We start from the raw sequence: 18,580 nt of genomic DNA on the forward strand, positions 1-18,580 counted from the left end.
ACAAATGCTAAAGGAACTTCTCTAAGTGGGAAACACAAGAGAAGAAAAGGACCTACAAAAACAAACCCAAAACAATTAAGAAAATGGTCATAGGAACATACATATCGATAATTACCTTAAACGTGAATGGATTAAATGCCCCAACCAAAAGACATAGACTGGCTGAATGGATTAAAAAACAAGACCCATATATATGCTGTCTACAAGAGACCCACTTCAGACCTAGGGACACATACAGACTGAAAGTGAGGGGATGGAAAAAGATAGTCCATGCAAATGGAAATCAAAAGAAAGCTGGAGTAGCTATACTCATATCAGATAAAATAGACTTTAAAATAAAGAATGTTACAAGAGACAAGGAAGGACACTACATAATGATCCAGGGATCAATCCAAGAAGAAGATATAACAATTATAAATATATATGCACCCAACATAGGAGCACCTCAATACATAAGGCAACTGCTAACAGCTATAAAAGAGGAAATCGACAGTAACACAATCATAGTGGGGGACTTTAACACCTCACTTACACCAATGGACAGATCATCCAAAATGAAAATAAATAAGGAAACAGAAGCTTTAAATGACACAATAGACCAGATAGATTTAATTGATATATATAGGACATTCCATCCAAAAACGGCAGATTACACGTTCTTCTCAAGTGCGCACGGAACATTCTCCAGGATAGATCACATCTTGGGTCACAAATCAAGCCTCAGTAAATTTAAGAAAATTGAAATCATATCAAGCATCTTTTCTGACCACAACGCTATGAGATTAGAAATGAATTGCAGGGAAAAAAACGTAAAAAAGACAAACACATGGAGGCTAAACAATACGTTACTAAATAACCAAGAGATCACTGAAGAAATCAAACAGGAAATAAAAAAATACCTAGAGACAAATGACAATGAAAACACGACGACCCAAAACCTATGGGATGCAGCAAAAGCGGTTCTAAGAGGGAAGTTTATAGCTATACAAGCCTACCTAAAGAAACAAGAAAAATCTCAAGTAAACAATCTAACCTTACACCTAAAGAAACTAGAGAAAGAAGAACAAACAAAACCCAAAGTTAGCAGAAGGAAAGAAATCATTAAGATCAGAGCAGAAATAAATGAAATAGAAACAAAGAAAACAATAGCAAAGATCAATAAAACTAAAAGTTGGTTCTTTGAGAAGATAAACAAAATTGATAAGCCATTAGCCAGACTCATCAAGAAAAATAGGGAGAGGACTCAAATCAATAAAATCAGAAACGAAAAAGGAGAAGTTACAACAGACACCGCAGAAATACAAAACATCCTAAGAGACTACTACAAGCAACTTTATGCCAATAAAATGGACAACCTGGAAGAAATGGACAAATTCTTAGAAAGGTATAACCTTCCAAGACTGAATCAGGAAGAAACAGAAAATATGAACAGACCAATCACAAGTAATGAAATTGAAACTGTGATTAAAAATCTTCCAACAAACAAAAGTCCAGGACCAGATGGCTTCACAGGTGAATTCTATCAAACATTTAGAGAAGAGCTAACACCCATCCTTCTCAAACTCTTCCAAAAAATTGCAGAAGAAGGAAGACTCCCAAACTCATTCTATGAGGCCACCATCACCCTGATACCAAAACCAGACAAAGACACTACAAAAAAAGAAAATTACAGACCAATATCACTGATGAATATAGATGCAAAAACCCTCAACAAAATACTAGCAAACAGAATCCAACAACACATTAAAAGGATCATACATCACGATCAAGTGGGATTTATCCCAGGGATGCAAGGATTCTTCAATATACGCAAATCAATCAATGTGATACACCATATTAACAAATTGAAGAATAAAAACCATATGATCATCTCAATAGATGCAGAAAAAGCGTTTGACAAAATTCAACACCCATTTCTGATAAAAACTCTCCAGAAAGTGGGCATAGAGGGAACCTACCTCAACATAATAAAGGCCATATATGACAAACCCACAGCAAACATCATTCTCAATGGTGAAAAACTGAAAGCATTTCCTCTAAGATCAGGAACGAGACAAGGACGTCCACTCTCACCACTATTATTCAACATAGTTCTGGAAGTCCTAGCCACGGCAATCAGAGAAGAAAAAGAAATAAAAGGAATACAAATTGGAAAAGAAGAAGTAAAACTGTCACTGTTTGCGGATGACATGATACTATACATAGAGAATCCTAAAACTGCCACCAGAAAACTGCTAGAGCTAATTAATGAATATGGTAAAGTTGCAGGTTACAAAATTAATGCACAGAAATCTCTTGCATTCCTATACACTAATGATGAAAAATCTGAAAGAGAAATTATGGAAACACTCCCATTTACCATTGCAACAAAAAGAATAAAATGCCTAGGAATAAACCTACCTAGGGAGACAAAAGACCTGTATGCAGAAATCTATAAGACACTGATGAAAGAAATTAAAGATGATACCAACAGATGGAGAGATATACCATGTTCTTGGATTGGAAGAATCAACATTGTGAAAATGAGTATACTACCCAAAGCAATCTACAGATTCAATGCAATCCCTATCAAATTACCAATGGCATTTTTTACGGAGCTAGAACAAATCATCTTAAAATTTGTATGGAGACACAAAAGACCCCAAATAGCCAAAGCAGTCTTGAGGCAAAAAAATGGAGCTGGAGGAATCAGACTCCCTGACTTCAGACTATACTACAAAGCTACAGTAATCAAGACAATATGGTACTGGCACAAAAACAGAAACATAGATCAATGGAACAAGATAGAAAGCCCAGAGATTAACCCACGCACCTATGGTCAACTAATCTATGACAAAGGAGGCAAAGATATACAATGGAGAAAAGACAGTCTCTTCAATAAGTGGTGCTGGGAAAACTGGACAGCTACATGTAAAAGAATGAAATTAGAATACTCCCTAACACCATACACAAAAATAAACTCAAAATGGATTAGAGACCTAAATATAAGACTGGACACTATAAAACTCTTAGAGGAAAACATAGGAAGAACACTCTTTGACATAAATCACAGCAAGATCTTTTTTGATCCACCTCCTAGAGTAATGGAAATAAAAACAAAAATAAACAAGTGGGACCTAATGAAACTTCAAAGCTTTTGCACAGCAAAGGAAACCATAAACAAGACGAAAAGACAACCCTCAGAATGGGAGAAAATATTTGCAAATGAATCAACTGACAAAGGATTAATCTCCAAAATATATAAACAGCTCATTCAGCTCAATATCAAAGAAACAAACACCCCAATCCAAAACTGGGCAGAAGACCTAAATAGACATTTCTCCAAAGAAGACATACAGACGGCCACGAAGCACATGAAAAGATGCTCAACATCACTAATTATTAGAGAAATGCAAATCAAAACTACAATGAGGTATCACCTCACTCCTGTTAGAATGGGCATCATCAGAAAATCTACAAACAACAAATGCTGGAGAGGGTGTGGAGAAAAGGGAACCCTCTTGCACTGTTGGTGGGAATGTAAATTGATACAGCCACTATGGAGAACAATATGGAGGTTCCTTAAAAAACTAAAAATAGAATTACCATATGACCCAGCAATCCCACTACTGGGCATATACCCAGAGAAAACCGTAATTCAAAAGGACACATGCACCCGAATGTTCATTGCAGCACTATTTACAATAGCCAGGTCATGGAAGCAACCTAAATGCCCATCAACAGACGAATGGATAAAGAAGATGTGGTACATATATACAATGGAATATTACTCAGCCATAAAAAGGAACAAAATTGAGTTATTTGTTGAGACGTGGATGGATCTAGAGACTGTCATACAGAGTGAAGTAAGTCAGAAAGAGAAAAACAAATATCGTATATTAATGCATGTATGTGGAACCTAGAAAAATGGTACAGATGAGCCAGTTTGCAGGGCAGAAGTTGAGACTCAGATGTAGAGAATGGACATATGGACACCAAGGGGGGAAAACTGCGGTGAGGTGGGGATGGTGGTGTGCTGAATTGGGGGATTGGGATTGACATGTATACACTGATGTGTATAAAACTGATGCCTAATAAGAACCTGCAGTATAAAAAAACAAAAAAAAAACAAAAAAACAAACAAACAAAAAAAAAAACAAACGCGGCGCTTCCCACAGGACCGGAAAGCTCGGAGCGCGAGAGATGAATGGAAACCAGAGTCCGGGGCGTGCCGCTCGGGGGGCGGGGCAGCCGCAGGCGGGGGCGGGGCATTGTGAGTCACATGCCTGCGCTCTGAGGGAACTCTGGTCGTGATTGGTCCGTCGTAACCAGGTGACCGAAGGACACATTCCGGTAGGCAAGGGCCGGCCGAGCTAGCTACTTTCAGTTGGGAGGCGGCGGCGGAAGGAGGAGGAGCTCCGGCTGCGCTCTCTCCCTGCAGTGGTTGCGCGTCTCAGCGCTTGTCTGGTTCCCACCCCTTTTAAATAAGCCGGTCTGGTCACCGCCCTCACAGACTAGTTGGCTCCGGGGAGGCGGCGGCGGCGGGGGTGCGGCCGGGGCCGGGCCCCTGCCCGGGGCCCGGCGGCTGGGCGGACAGGAGAGCGGCGGGCGAAGTCGCGTCTGCATGTGCGGCACAGCCCCGGCATAGCCCGGGGCTGCCAGTGCCCGCCGCGCCATTGTTGGGGGAGGGGGCGGCTTCTGAGCTCAGCGGAGTCGGGGGACGAGCGGAGGCGGCGGCGGCGAGGAGTGAAGGCGCCCCATGGGGAACTCGCTGTCTTGTTGCCTGTGCCCCAATGCCAGCCCCAAGGTGGGCCGGCGCAGGGGGTCAGCGAAGCCGGACTACGAGTTTGAGGTCTACAAGGCGGCGGCCGGGAACGCGGTGGCAGTAGCTCCGGCGGCGGCTACCGTGGAACCCGCCGAGTTGGATTTCGCAGGTGGCGAAGGCCACCACCTGCAGCACATCAGCGACCGGGAGATGCCCGAAGGTAAGAAGCGGCGGGCGCGCCTCGCCCCTCGCGGGGTCGGCGCCGTCTGCTCTCGGGCTTACCTCTGGCCTCCGCCGCCCCCAGGGTCCCCCGGGAGGGAGACGCCACCTAGGGCTCCTTCTTGCCCGGAGTTGGCTCTCCCAGGGCTGGGCACCGGGGACGAAGGCTGGCTCTGCTTGGCATCCCCACCCCTTATTCTTTACCAGTCGCGTCCGGCCAGTCTCCTTCCCTCTTCCCTACCCGAATGCCCAATTCTTTCCCCCGTTCCCATTTCCCAGCCCGGCCTGAGACCCTCCAATCCGCGGCCCTTCCTGTTCGTGGTTCTATTTAACATCTCGTGGGACTTAGCAGAGACTTTCTGGTGTATTCTCTCTTTTCTTAATGAAAACTTAAATACTCTAACTTCGGCGTATCCATCCCGTCTCCCTATCCAGATGGTACCTAAGCGAAGGAACTAGGTAAGGGCCTGATGATAGACTTCTATTCGTTAAGGTAGTTGATACTCGAGACAATTAAGACAAACATTAGAGGATTTGTCATTTAAATTCAAAATAGAGATGGACAGAGTCAGTATGGTGTTCTTAACTAAAATTCTTTGGATTTTAATGTTTTCAGTCGCCCTGATAGAAGCTACTTTATCCCTTCTAACTATAATTTGAACACGATAGGAAAGAAAATGGTGGGAGAGGGGCTTAAAATAACTGTGAACGGTGTGAAACGTTACTGCCACGGCTGCAGAGAATAGTTGTTGGGTGTTTTTTCTTTACCAAAGGAGACCCCATGGAGTTCTGATTACTTTTAAATTCCCACTTTGACACAAGTATGTCTTCAGCTGCACAGCCTTAACCGACTTCTTTTGCACGTTGCCTGTTCTAAGGGAGGGGTGAGGTGGTTCCTGAGACTGCTGGACAGAAGTTTCAAAGGAGAAAAAACAACTTCAGATTGTCATTTGTAATATAAAGGTTTGGGAGTTAACATACCACATCCATCCTGCAGAAAAATGTCTCCATGGCTCCCTCCTCCGCCCCCCCGCCCCCAGTAGAATACTATTTAACTTTAAGAATGTTCAGGTAAAAGTTCTGAAGGCTAAGTGGCTGGGGGTGGGTGTTGTCGGGGAGGAGAGGAGAGAGAGAAGAGAGGAAATGTTTGATTTTTGCCTCTAGAATTTTGGAAAGGGATGGCTCTAGGTTAAAAAAAAAAATTTCTGGGTAGCATAGTGGCACTTTAATAAAGACTGTTCTTTGAAGTATAAAACATTGTATCATAAAGATGTTAAAGCCCCACTGGCCCATTTGTTTCATTTAAATGCCAGAGATTATTTCATTATTTCATAGACGAAATGTCTTACAGCTCTTCTATTTAAATTTTAGTTGGGTTTATTTAATTTCTTTAAAAGTTAGAATAATTAAGCCTGTGGATTCACCCTTATGATGGACGTGGCTTTGTAAGTGGAAAGTACTCCCTTTTCAGAATAGTTAGATATTGTGAAAGAATGAACAAATTATGTGAATTAATTGTAGCTTTAAACACAAAGCATGTAAGTACTTGTGAAAACTGCTCTGCTTGTTGCTATAAGGTAAGCCTCTAAATGATTTTTAAAAACAGTTAGTAGTTGGCTAATGTAGGATGAGAGACGAAAATTGGACCTTTACTGAACAAAAGAGACAGACTTGGGAGGTGGTAGATATGCCAAATTCAGTTCTTGGGATGCTTAAGAAACTGTTTAGAGTGCACCTTATATTTTATAATTTATCCATAAGTTAGGCCTATCTCAGCATACTCCAGTTTTGATTATTGCCATTCCAGTTTATTGTACACAACTCAGAAGCAACATTTACCTCTCCATTCTCTGTCTGTACATACATTGCAATGGATATGAATAAAAGTAGAAGTCATGAAATAGCCTAAATTTATCAGTCAGGTAAACACGTTGATATAATTTAAAGAGTTTGTTCTGGTGAAATCCAGTTGAAGCCGAGAATGCCCTGGACAGAGGGACATTAGGGGAAGCTGGTAAGCGGGCAGGTAAGGTACTAAGCATTTAGCATACGACTATGTATGATAAGGAAGGAGTGCTAAATCAGGAACTGGAAAAATAGAGTTCATGAGTACAGAATTTACCTTTTTATGTTTAACATGATTGTTAAAATTTCATTTCAATTTGTCTTTTGGGGGGGGGGGCATTCAATAAAGTGATAAGAGAAACCTCAATTTCAGCATTTGCCTATTAATTAAGTTTCCATAGAAACAAGGTCAGAACACCAAATATAAAGCACAGGCACATTGGAAGTTTGCTCTTAATGTCTTTATTTCAGACAATTTTGTATCAGTTTCCCTGGAAACTGAGAAATACCTACTCAGATATAAAACATTTTGGCTTTTCTACAGTGAAGAATTATTTGGTTACTTAGAGAAAATCGTACATAAATGATGCTCTGTCTTGTTCTTCAGAAACATTGGAGAAGAACATGATTTCTTCAAGCCATCTCAAAAAAGTAACTCCTAAGAACGTAGTATAGATTTCAGATAGACTCAAAAGAATTGTTTACTACTTTGTCTTTAACAGTATATCTAATATAACTGATGGTAGTGTCATAATAGAAAATAAGATGCTACGGTCCTATTATCTGATTTTATTTTTATTCATCAACTTTTCATACAGCCTTTATGTTCTGACCTTAGGAGCTTTGCTAATTTTCTGGTGAAAGGTGCTCTCTCAAGTGACCCCTACCTCCCATCCCCCTGAAGAGTGGGTAGGGAAGGAATTGGCAATATGATGTGGAAAAACCTCTGAGCGACAGATCTTTCCTTTTTTTGGTGACAGTATTAATAAACATTTGATGTAAAAGATTTAGAAAACACAGAAAAGTCCTTCACTCACACTCAGAATATCCAGAATTTTTATTACTATTTTGGTGTTGATTCTTCCTGAACCTTTTGTATGCATATAAACATAACATTGTGTTTATTTTACAAAGATGGGATTGTTCTTTCTGTGCCACTTTGTAACTTTCTGTTATAAAGAAAAGTAACGACATGAAGCTCCTGGAACTGTGCTGACACCTAGAGAGTGCTCCAGGGTGATGTATTTCCATGCAACTGCGCATAGCTCTACAGCCTGCCTTTTACCAACTGTTTACTGTGCCATCGAATGGTTGGAGCATAATTCATTTACCCAGCCTTTATGGTTGAGCATCTTTTATAATCCCATTATAATGCTTTATTCAGGGGACACAGATAAAAACTGATGCATTGTATTGATACTTCCCTATAGCATTCTGATTGTACACTTTGTCTTACGACTTCATTAAATTCATAGGGTGAGTCATTTTGTAGTAAAGGTATTTTAACATTAAATGTTCTTTTCCCAAATTAAAGTTACCATTGATTTTTCACTGAACATTAGATTTCCTCTTTTAGGTTTTCGTGGTTCTTGGTAACCTGTCTTGTGTCTTTGATTCTGAGTAACTAAACTACTACTCTAAGAGATCTGAAATTAACTCTGGTCTTAGGTGACAAACACATCAAAAGAGAGCATTAGAAGAAATCTTAGATGATGTGGGAAAATTGGGAGAAACTTAACTGGTTTTGGGTACACTGAAACATGATTATTAGGCACCATTCCAGAGGCAGGACAAACAGTGGTTAGACAAGACAAAACCCGTATCCTAACTCAGGTCCTTACTTTCTAGAGGTGCCTGGGGGCTGACGACACAAGAATAACATCAGGTGAGAACACTAAGAAAGAAAATGAAGGTGTAATGGGCTGGGGAGGAGGACAGTTTTACAAGGGGTGGTTAAAGACAGCTTCTCTCCTTAAGCGACCCATGAGCAGTCCTAAGAGAGCCATGTGAGGCTGTGGGAGAAGAGGGTTCTGTGCAGTTCCTAAGAAGGGAATATGCTTGATGCGTGCCAAGGACAGAAAGATGGGTGGCTGCAGCTGAGTGAATGAATGCCAGGAGGAATATGGGGGATTAAGACCTTGTATGCCTAGTGGGCCTTGACAGAAAAATATGAATTTTAGTCTAATTGTCATGGGAAACCATTGAAGGATTCTATGCAGGGGAATGATGTTAATTCTTAGAAAAAGGGAAGGGGGGTAGAGAGGGTGGAGGGAGATCAGACCAGCTACTGTGTGAGAATAGACTGTAAGGGTGGAAGGAAGCAGAGAGGGAGACCAGTTAGGAGGCTGGTGCGGTGGCTCAGGTGAGAGCCAACAGTGGCTTGAACAAAAAAGCGATATTAATAAGGGTCTAAAATAGGCTGTAGTATATAGATTGCTCTTGCATTTCATTTGATTCTCACCATGTTCTGAGTTAGGTAGTGTAGGAATTCTTCTCTTAGGTATAAATTGAGTTGTCCAAGGTTTTAAAAATGAGTATTGATAGAGAGTAGGACTGTAAATTCCAAATGCATGGCATATAGGAACAGAATTTATTGTTGACATTATGTGAGCTTCTTTGGAATACTACCTTTTTTCTCACCCTTTTTTGTTGTTGTTGGTTTAGTGTATGAAAGTAATAAAACTTAAGAGTTAAAACAGTAACACTGCATAACGTGAAATGAAATGAAGGTAACTTGCAACCCAGAAAGGTTCTTAAAAGTCCAAGAAACTGAGTAAAGTACTCTTTAGAAATATATAAAGCCAGGTGTACTTACCTATGTGTCACCTCTCAGTCATGATCACTGTAACACTGATTGAGGATTAAAATAAGGCAAAACTGAGAACCAGGGTAGAGGCAGGTACAGAAGCAGTTGGAAACCAGAGCTGGGAAGTTTGGAAGCCAGGATTGTCAGAAGCTAGGAAAGCAGGATCAAGGCTTGGGTGAGCAGTAGCCTGGCAGGTGCAGGAGCCTGCTGTGTACCCGCTGGTGAGGCAGCCCAGCTCAGGGCTGGCTGGCAGGAACTCCCTGACTGCGGTGGCAAGTGTGGACTCAAAGAGATGAAATCATCAGTTTACATGGTAATTGTAAAGATTGTAATGTTTGTATCATGAGCCATAAAACTAATACACTGTACACTGTAGGGATGCTAGGGCAGTTCAGTAAATGCAGTGCTTACCGTTAAGTAAACTGGTGCTCAGCAGTTGGCCCAGAAACTGCTGACGTCGCCTGTTTCTTTGGAAGATATTGGAACCAATATGTTGATATTAATCGCTTTCTGAAATATGCTGCTTCTGTCAGATGCTTTCTTGGTCACTTCCCTCTCCCTCTAATATTTTAACAAGGAAAAATCATTTATCGACAGTTTGATAGCATAGTTTTAACACTTTTAGCCTTCAGTAATGCATTTCATTTGTTCTAAGTTGCCTATGTTTTCACACTTTTAACAACTGCAATTGAGATGGATCTTAACAACTGGTAGAATCTTAGATTGGAGGAAAAACAGTATTCAGTGTCGGTGGTGTTTTACAGGTTTCCTCTGAGGAATGTTTACATTAAGACCGAGTTTAATTTTTTTTTAATCATACTTTTTCTACATCGACCTATCATGCTGTCAAATAAGTTGCAATTTAAATTGATAATACAAAAATGATGGGTCTTAAAATACAGTTTTAATCATAACCCCTAATCATGAGCTCAAGAATATTTCTCCTGGGTAAAACATTCTTAGAGGTTTCTAAAGAAATAACTTTCAGAAGAATCCATGTAATTTCCTGAATGCACAGTAATTTCCTGAAGTCTCTAAATTACTGTGTGTGCATGTGGTGGGGAGAGGGATGAGAGGGATGGTGGGTGGTAAAGCTTTGCTTAATAGTCGGCAGTCTTACCTTTGTGACAGTGAAGAGTGTGGTAGGTTTTATCATAGTCTCCTTAGGCTCTTGGGAAGATAGTTAATGGGAAGTGCAGAAATATTGTGTGTATGTATGAGTTTACTGTCTAATGGCTCACATGTCCATTCTATAAGATAGTGATGTGGTATTTTTCATTAGCAAAAAGTGCAAGTTATATAGAAAATTGTTAGTTATATAGGCTATAAACAAAAGATTAATATTTTCTGAAAACCTCATGCAAACTGACAGCAGTAGGGCCCTGGTGTTTACAGTACATTCAAATGATAGGCCAACTCACCAAAGTGGAAATGACACTGATAACTGTGGGAAAATGGTCAAACTGTGTAATCAAAAGAAATACAAATTAGATCTACAGTGAGGGTCCTCATTCATATCAGTAGGAATTTTTTTTTTTTTTCAAGTATCCAAAGCAAGGGTAGGAACTCAAAATGTCATGATTGGTAGCATTATACCCTAATGTGCCCCCCACCTTCTTTAGGAAGCAATTTAGCATTGTACATGGAGCCGTGAAAGTGATCTAACCTTTTGGCTTAGTCATTCCACTTCCGAAGATCTTTGCTAAGGAGATAAAACCATTATTTTAAAACACTATGTACATGAAGATTTTCCTCCTAATATTTTAAGAATAGAACTTTGTAAGCACCAATCCCCAGCAATAGGGGATTGGCTAAGTCCAGTATAGGAATAACACTTGATGGGCCAGTGTGTATTCATTAGACAATAAATATGCAACAGTGGGGTGGAGAGCGCTTGTTAGTAACAAGAAGACATAAATTGTACACTAATTAGAGCTTTTTTTAACGTATAAGAAAAGCAACTAAAAGTAACGGTTGTGAATCATTGTGTGTTAATGATTGTGAATGGTTGTGTGTAATTTTTAAACAGAGCATCGTTTTGTCTCATGCAGATTTTTGTTCATGATATTTGTTAAAGGAATGAGCAAGTGACTTTTACCTTTCCCCACCTTTAGTGTGATCATCAGTACTGCTGATTAACCAGGTCTCCTTCAGTTGCAAGTTAAAAGAACATCACAGAGTTAAGCACTACTTGACCCAGGAGTTAAATGATCTCCTCAGTTCTGCTCTCCTCTGTTGATGTCTCCTGAAAAGCCTTTCCCCTCATGATAGCAAGGGGAGTGTCCAGCAGCTCAAGACTAGCTAAGGATCCTAGAGTACAGTTCTGCCTTTCTCTTTTCTTGGGAAGTCCCAGGACAGCTGTGATTGATTGGCCGGTCCTGGGTCCTGTGCCTACCTTTGAACCCCCTAGGATAGAGTAGGGAGAGTGCCAGCTTTTTTCTGGTCACTTGGGCTAAGTTTACTTTTTTTTTTTGCATGTTGTCATTTCTTTTATCCCAGCCTTCTTGATTTTTGTATTTAGATCTGTAGTAGCACATCTTGGTTTGGCGGGTGTGTGTGTGTGTGTGTGTGTGTGTGTGTGTGTGTGTTAAAGCTTGCTTCTCTTTGATTCTGGCACTTAATTTTCCTGGACTTCCATTGAAAATTGTTAAGTTTTACCATGCCATAGACACTGATAAATAATACAGCTACTTTGCAAACATTTCTGCTTATTTTCTAGATTCAAATGTAGTCTATTTACTTTCTTTTTGGTATAGGTAAGTAGTCATGAATTCTTTCGGAAGCTATAGGTTAGAGGCAGCTGTGAAAGTCTCTGCCTGCCATTTTGTGTACAGCTGAAATAATTTATTTTCCCATTGTCTTAGTTTTTCAAATATGTAGGAGAAAAACCTTTAAAATAATTCTATGGGTCTTTTACATAAAAATGTTGAATAGAATATTTTCTCCAAAAGCAGCTTGATAAACTTCAAATTCAGTGAAGGAATTTTCATGAAGAACAAAGCAGTTGGTTTAGCTCTGTAAATTACTAGTGCTGGCAATGACATTAAAATGGATGGCTCAGATTCCTGTTAAAACGGGAAGTCCAAAATTACTGTTCGTGCAAAATTCTTTCTGGGTGGGAAAAGGGGATTCTAGGTAGACACATTTGTGGAATGCTGGGTTAGACAGAATTCACTACTAGACTAATTAGTTTTTAATATATCAATGTGTGTATTCTTTGGATTCTCTCAGAGGCAGGGATATATTTGTATTTCACTTTGACCATCAAAGCCATCTTTCAAAAACAGATCAGTTATTATGTGGTTTGGGAAATAATTGCCTTAACCATTACTCTTTATCTGAATCTTGGTCCAGTTTCTTAAAAGATTGGTTAAATGGTTTGAGATGGACTTTGCTGAGGAAGTGTCATAGGGCTTTTATGTTTGTTTGTTTGTTTTAAACAACAACCTTACTATCCTGTGTGGTAGCTTGTGCTTGTTTTGTATTTCTGCCTAAATAGAAGACGCTATCCCACCTTGGTGCAAGGTGGGCTACAGGCAGACCCACCTTTTCGTGTAGGTGTGGCCAAAATTTTTTTCTAGTAGCCCTATGATCTGCTCCAGAAAGTACTCTTATTGAAGCCCCAAATTAATCACGCAGCGTGGAATGAAGAAGTGAGTTTAGCTTTGGAAATAGAGGGCAAAGTTAAAAATCACTATCATGGAAGTGTTCCTATAGATTAGAACATTGAACTTTTATGTAGTCCTCTTAAATCTGCCATGATGAATAGCCCCCAGATAAACCACAGCCAATTAGATGAGTTCATTTGTTGAATGGAGTTAGAATTAGCCATTTGATTGTCTGAAGAACATTTGCCAAAAGCAACTCACTTCGTTTTGGCATATTTGATATATTGAGCTGGTATCTGACAGTAGTTGGCCACAGCATAACTTGCTTCTTGAGACTGTTCCTGGAATGTGCTAGTAATATCAGCTTTAAAAGAGGGTGACTGAATTTTTAATTGATAAATAGGAGGGGAGTCACATATATGATTCATCTAAAAATGGCATAGATTATTTAGGTGCAAGTTAAAGAAGTCTAAGACATAGCCATGGTTTTATTCCACATGTATGGAGAGTTTCTACAATTTTGCTGTTCCCCAATAGGATTTTTATATTGTGCCTTTACTAAAATTGCCTTTTTGTCATTACTAAAAGCTCTTCTCAAGACTATTAAAAGTGGTTTCAATCAATGTGTAGCTATCTTTAAAATCATGTATTTTTCTACTCAACTAAATCACCACACCTTTTTCTCTTCTTCCTATACAGACTTAGCTTTGGAACCAAACCCTTCTGACCACCCAAGGCCAAGCACAGTTTGTCTGAGCAAATCTCAAACAGAGGGTAAGGCAATGCTTTTTTTTCCCTGAGAAAAAGAGTGAAAACTGTTTTTGTTTTGTGTATTATAGGAGGTATTTAGAAAAACTCTTACAGTGGTGTAAATGTTTCACTTTTTTTATGTATTCAATTGTCTTATTTTAATATGTTGATGATACAGTTTCCTTTAGTTGTCAGTGTTTTAGGGAGGAGAACACTTAGACTATCTGTTTATACATTTTGCCACCTCTTTATCAACATAGTCAACTGGCCACATGATTTAGATGTGGTCTATTTCTGCATGCTACTTTGTCCTTTTCCCCTTGCTCCGAAGAGCACATATGTTAAAGACAAATGATAGGGTTTAGGTCACAGTTAGGTTTTCATTTGATCAAATCAGAAAAATCAGTTGTTATATATGGGAACTGAGCCTTGTGATTCTGGCCCTGTTTTACACAGTGTTCAACCAGACGAGCCTATCTCACATCCAGATTTCTGCTACTCAGAACTTTTAAGCTATTCAAAACTTTCTCATCCTAATGTAGTGCTGTGCCAGGGTAATAAGAGCAACATGCCATATGGGGTTTTCCAGAAGATTATCCTCAGCATGTGAAACTCAGATAAATTTCCTGTGTCCTCCTTGTTTTAAGATGAGAATCAGAACCGTAGAATTTTTTGCACTCCTGCTTGCCTGCCTGTCTTCCTTAATGTTATGTTAAATCCTAGTTTATTTGCTAAAGAGCCATACGTGACCAAGTTTTTCAGTTGATTACGAGAGCAGGAATACAAGAAGTGAACATTCCATAATATTTAAAGTGAAGCAGCACAATAAAAAACGGAGGTTTGGTTTTTTGTTGTTGTTGTTTTGCTTTTTGTTTTTTTCCGTTAGATCACTGGTTTTTATAAAAGGATATAACTCAGGAACAGCCAGATGGAAGAGATGCATAGGGCCAGGCATGGGGACAGGGCACAGAGCTTTGATGCCCCCTGCAAGGGTACTACGTGTTCACCAACCTGGAAGCTCCTGGGGTTTCTAACTTGCATTTTTCTAGTGTGTGTACTTGAGCCACTCATTTCTGGTTAGGATTGCTCTATTTCTCAGTTTCTTCCAGAGCCATGAGCTGCTCACATGTAGAGGGGCTCTGGAGACAGTAAAAGAAAAGCTGTCCCATGCCTGTCTCTCTCTTCAGCCTTAAGGAATCCGTGCCTGTGATGCCTGTCTGGAGTTAAAGGAGGCAATGTGAGCAAGAGTGTGGCCTAAGACCCTCTTCAGGCTTTTATTCTTCTGGCCTTTGTTGGAGCAAAACAGTTTTGTGTGCTGTAGATATGTTCATTTAGGTCAGCACACTCATTTTAAAATTTACGTTTAACATAGGTTACTTTCCAGTTGTGTAGTTTTTCAGTAAGGTATTTGAGTAGGTTACCATTAAGTGGTTCAGGATGCTTCCAGAGATACTGGTGCGTTCGGAGATGAGTGCCTGGCCAGAAACTGGTTCTTAGAGTTGTCATCTGTAGATGGTGGTAATTAAAGTAAGCTGTGTGTAAATGAAGAATTAGAAAATACTCCTGGCTAGTAGTTCAGCTATGCAGCAGGTAAATTTTTTTATTAGCTAAGTTTCTCACCTGGCCTAATTTGCTTTGTCCTTTTCTTTTGTAAATGGGGAGTCTTTCATTTGTACCTAATACAGAATATCTATTAGGTCAAAAAAGTGAAACTAAGTTTTTAGATTTTATTTATAGGACTCATCTTGCTGGGTGATTTAAATTATATATTTTGTTGGAAATTATTTTAAAAAATAGAATGGAATTTTATCTCATTGTGTTATTGGTAATCCGTCAAATAATTAGTGACTACTTTTATTTTTCTATGGCATTTGTATCAAAATTCATCAGTTAATTTTTTTTATTCTTAGTGCGGGAAAAGACGAAGAGCAACCCTTTAAACCATGTAAGTAAACAGTTGAAAAGTTAAGAAATTAATAGTTTGAATTAAAAATATGTCTGCCATGATTCCTAAAAATATGATGGATCCAATACTGTTAGCATGGACCTCTTTTTGGTAGATTTTCTAAATCTCTATTTTCCTAATTATCAAATGTATTCAGGAAAGTCTTTGACTTAGTAGTGCCCATTTTTTAAGGGTTCTGACATTTCAGTTAAATTTCACTAATACGGTTGTAGTATAAAGATCTGCCTTAAATTCTTTTGCCTTATTTTTTTGATCTTATTTTTTAACCAAAGTAATAAAAGTATAACAGGTAAGTTAATTTTTAGCACTGTCCATTGACTTCTTGTCATAGCAGGTGAAAGCTTAGCTTCTTCGGTCCACCATGACGTTATTTCCCTCCCTGTGTTCCCTCAACATGTATCAGTTTTTATTACATCAGAATCAATGTTTACATTACTACGACTCTGCAAATATTGTGCACTGCTGAGCCATATAGTTCTCTGACTGTGCCTCCTCCTTGCACACCCTTCATTCTTCTTCTTCAATATTAATGAAATTGGAGCCCTTCTGCACTTCTCTAGGATAACCCAACCCCCTTTTCCTAGCCAACGTGATCTCACACAGCCACATGCAGTAAGTAGCTCCCTGCCCGGTCTCCCTGCTTTCACATTCTTCATTTTTTCTGTGGAATTAATTTCCTGACTATATTCACTTGCCTGTTTTCTAACAGCTATTTTTTTCCCCAAATGTTTGAACATTTGTCACATGCCTATCAAAAATATTTTCCGTCTACTAAGCCACATCTGTTCCATTTTTTTCTTGGAGACACTTTTCCCCGATCTTTTGTCTTCCTACTCCCATATAGACTAGTGTTCCCCTAGGCCTGCTCTATGCCTCTTTTCCTGGGATATCTGTGTGAAGTCATCTGGGATCTCACATATCTCTGCTCTCTTATGTTGGATCCCCTATGTCCTAGATTCTGTTTCCCTCTTGTCTTGTTATACTTCCTTGTTTTACTGGAGCACATTTTCGTGGGAAAAGGGCACATGGGCAGAAAGTTTATAGAGATCTAGCCTCTCTGAAACTCCTTCTATTTGAGAAAGTATAGAATTCTCAGTTGAAACTAATTTTTGCAGTTCTAAAGACACTTCCCTCTCATCTTCTCATTTACACTGTTGCTCTTAAACCTGTTGACATTGTATGGTACATTGTACATTACCGATTTTAGTCATTTCCCCCCATCCCTTCCTTCTCGGGAACCTTTTAGTACCTTCCCTCTCCCTGGGATTTTGAAATTTCATAATTTGGTTTGGTATAGACCTTTTTTGTGTGTTTCTTTGATATTCTGTTTTTTTCTTCCAGGTTCCTATTATTCGGATGTTGGAAGTCTTAGACTTACCAGATCGGTAACTTTTTTCCCCTCCTGCTTTGCATTTTGTCTTTTTGTCCTGCTTCCTGGAGATTTCCTTGACTGTGCTCTAATCCTTCTATTGAATATATTGTTTTGTCTACCTTATTTTCAATTTATAGAGTTCTCTTATATCCTGTCATTCTTTTTTTCACTGATGCAATTTCAAGTTATCATTTGCTCCTGAGTTTTTATCACTCCCATCAATTCCTTCTTCCTGTTTTGTTTTTTTTTTTTTTTAAAGCATCCTTATATTTTATTTTATTTATTTATTTTTTGGCTGCATTGGGTCTTGGTTTCTGCACGTGGGCTTTCTCTGGTTGCGGTGAGCTGGGCCTACTCTTTGTTGGGTGCGTGGGCTTCTCATTGCAGTGGCTTCTCTTGGTGCGGAGCACAGGCTCTAGGGCGTGTGGGCTTCAGTAGTTGTGGCTCATGGGCTCTAGAGCGCAGGCTCAGTAGTTGTGGCGCATGGGCTCAGTTGCTCTGTGGTATGTGGGATCTTTCTGGGCCAGGGCTCGAACCCGTGTCCCCTGCATTGGCAGGCGGATTCTTAACCACTGCGCCACCAGGGAAGTCCCATTCCTTCTTCCTGTTTTGATCTCTTACTTGTTGGGGGCTTCCCTCAAACGTGTGATGGTCCTTGGCTGTCTGTTAAGATCTAATTGGAAGCATCACTTGGACAACTCGTTAACTGATGGGCCTCACTGCAAGGATTTGGGGACCACGCCTCTGAACTCTGAGCCTGCCTTGGGTTCCGTAAGACAAACTGGTTTTCTTGTTCCTGTCCTAGTCACTCTCTGTAGGTACCAAGGTTGTGCTTCCTCTGTTCTGCCATGTCAGTTACCACTCCTTTATCTAGTCTTTTCACCTTTCAAACATTAAAAATCATCTGCTGTTTATCCTGTCTTATGTATAGCTTTTTTAAAAAATGCCTTTAATTCTACTGAGATGATATCTGAAAGAAGGGGGAGAGGAAATAGATTTGTGGTCAGTCTACTCAAACTTAGATTTATTCTTTGAATATAGGTTCTGAGTTTGAAGTTTAATTCAATATAATTAACGATATTAATTCAGACAATATTTTGGATTATACCTATAATTAGAATATTATACTTTTCTACTAAGGCCTGGAGTATGAATTCTATTCAAACCACTCACCCTACCATATTGTCCATTAATGTGCAACATAGATGGAGTATTACAGACTTTTCAGTTAAAGTCATTGATTCTTAATAAACGTATCCAAAACTTGTGA

The 18,580-nt window shown here is 39.5% G+C and overlaps 2 protein-coding genes across 8 annotated transcripts in view; one reads left to right on the plus strand and one right to left on the minus strand.

Moving 5' to 3' along the window:
* The window catches only part of LOC102999060 (cyclin-Y-like protein 1), a 785,789-nt gene that overhangs the window by 746,835 nt on the left and 20,374 nt on the right, over positions 1-18,580 (plus strand). For 6 of the 7 annotated variants that reach the window (XM_057541093.1, XM_057541096.1, XM_057541087.1 and 3 more), the window contains 2 exons: positions 13,922-13,996; positions 15,883-15,917. In XM_057541093.1, the coding sequence (XP_057397076.1) occupies positions 13,922-13,996; positions 15,883-15,917 (110 nt within the window). Of the gene's footprint in view, positions 1-4,565; positions 4,965-13,921; positions 13,997-15,882; positions 15,918-18,580 lie in introns of those variants that run through there. The other variant, XM_057541143.1, reaches the window with a different exon arrangement.
* The window catches only part of LOC103019325 (uncharacterized), a 192,709-nt gene that overhangs the window by 5,075 nt on the left and 169,054 nt on the right, over positions 1-18,580 (minus strand). The gene's annotated exons all lie outside the window — the stretch shown is intronic.

The sequence above is a fragment of the Balaenoptera acutorostrata genome, chromosome 1, assembly GCF_949987535.1.
Source record: "Balaenoptera acutorostrata chromosome 1, mBalAcu1.1, whole genome shotgun sequence".
In the NCBI taxonomy this organism is placed as follows: Eukaryota; Metazoa; Chordata; class Mammalia; order Artiodactyla; family Balaenopteridae; genus Balaenoptera; species Balaenoptera acutorostrata.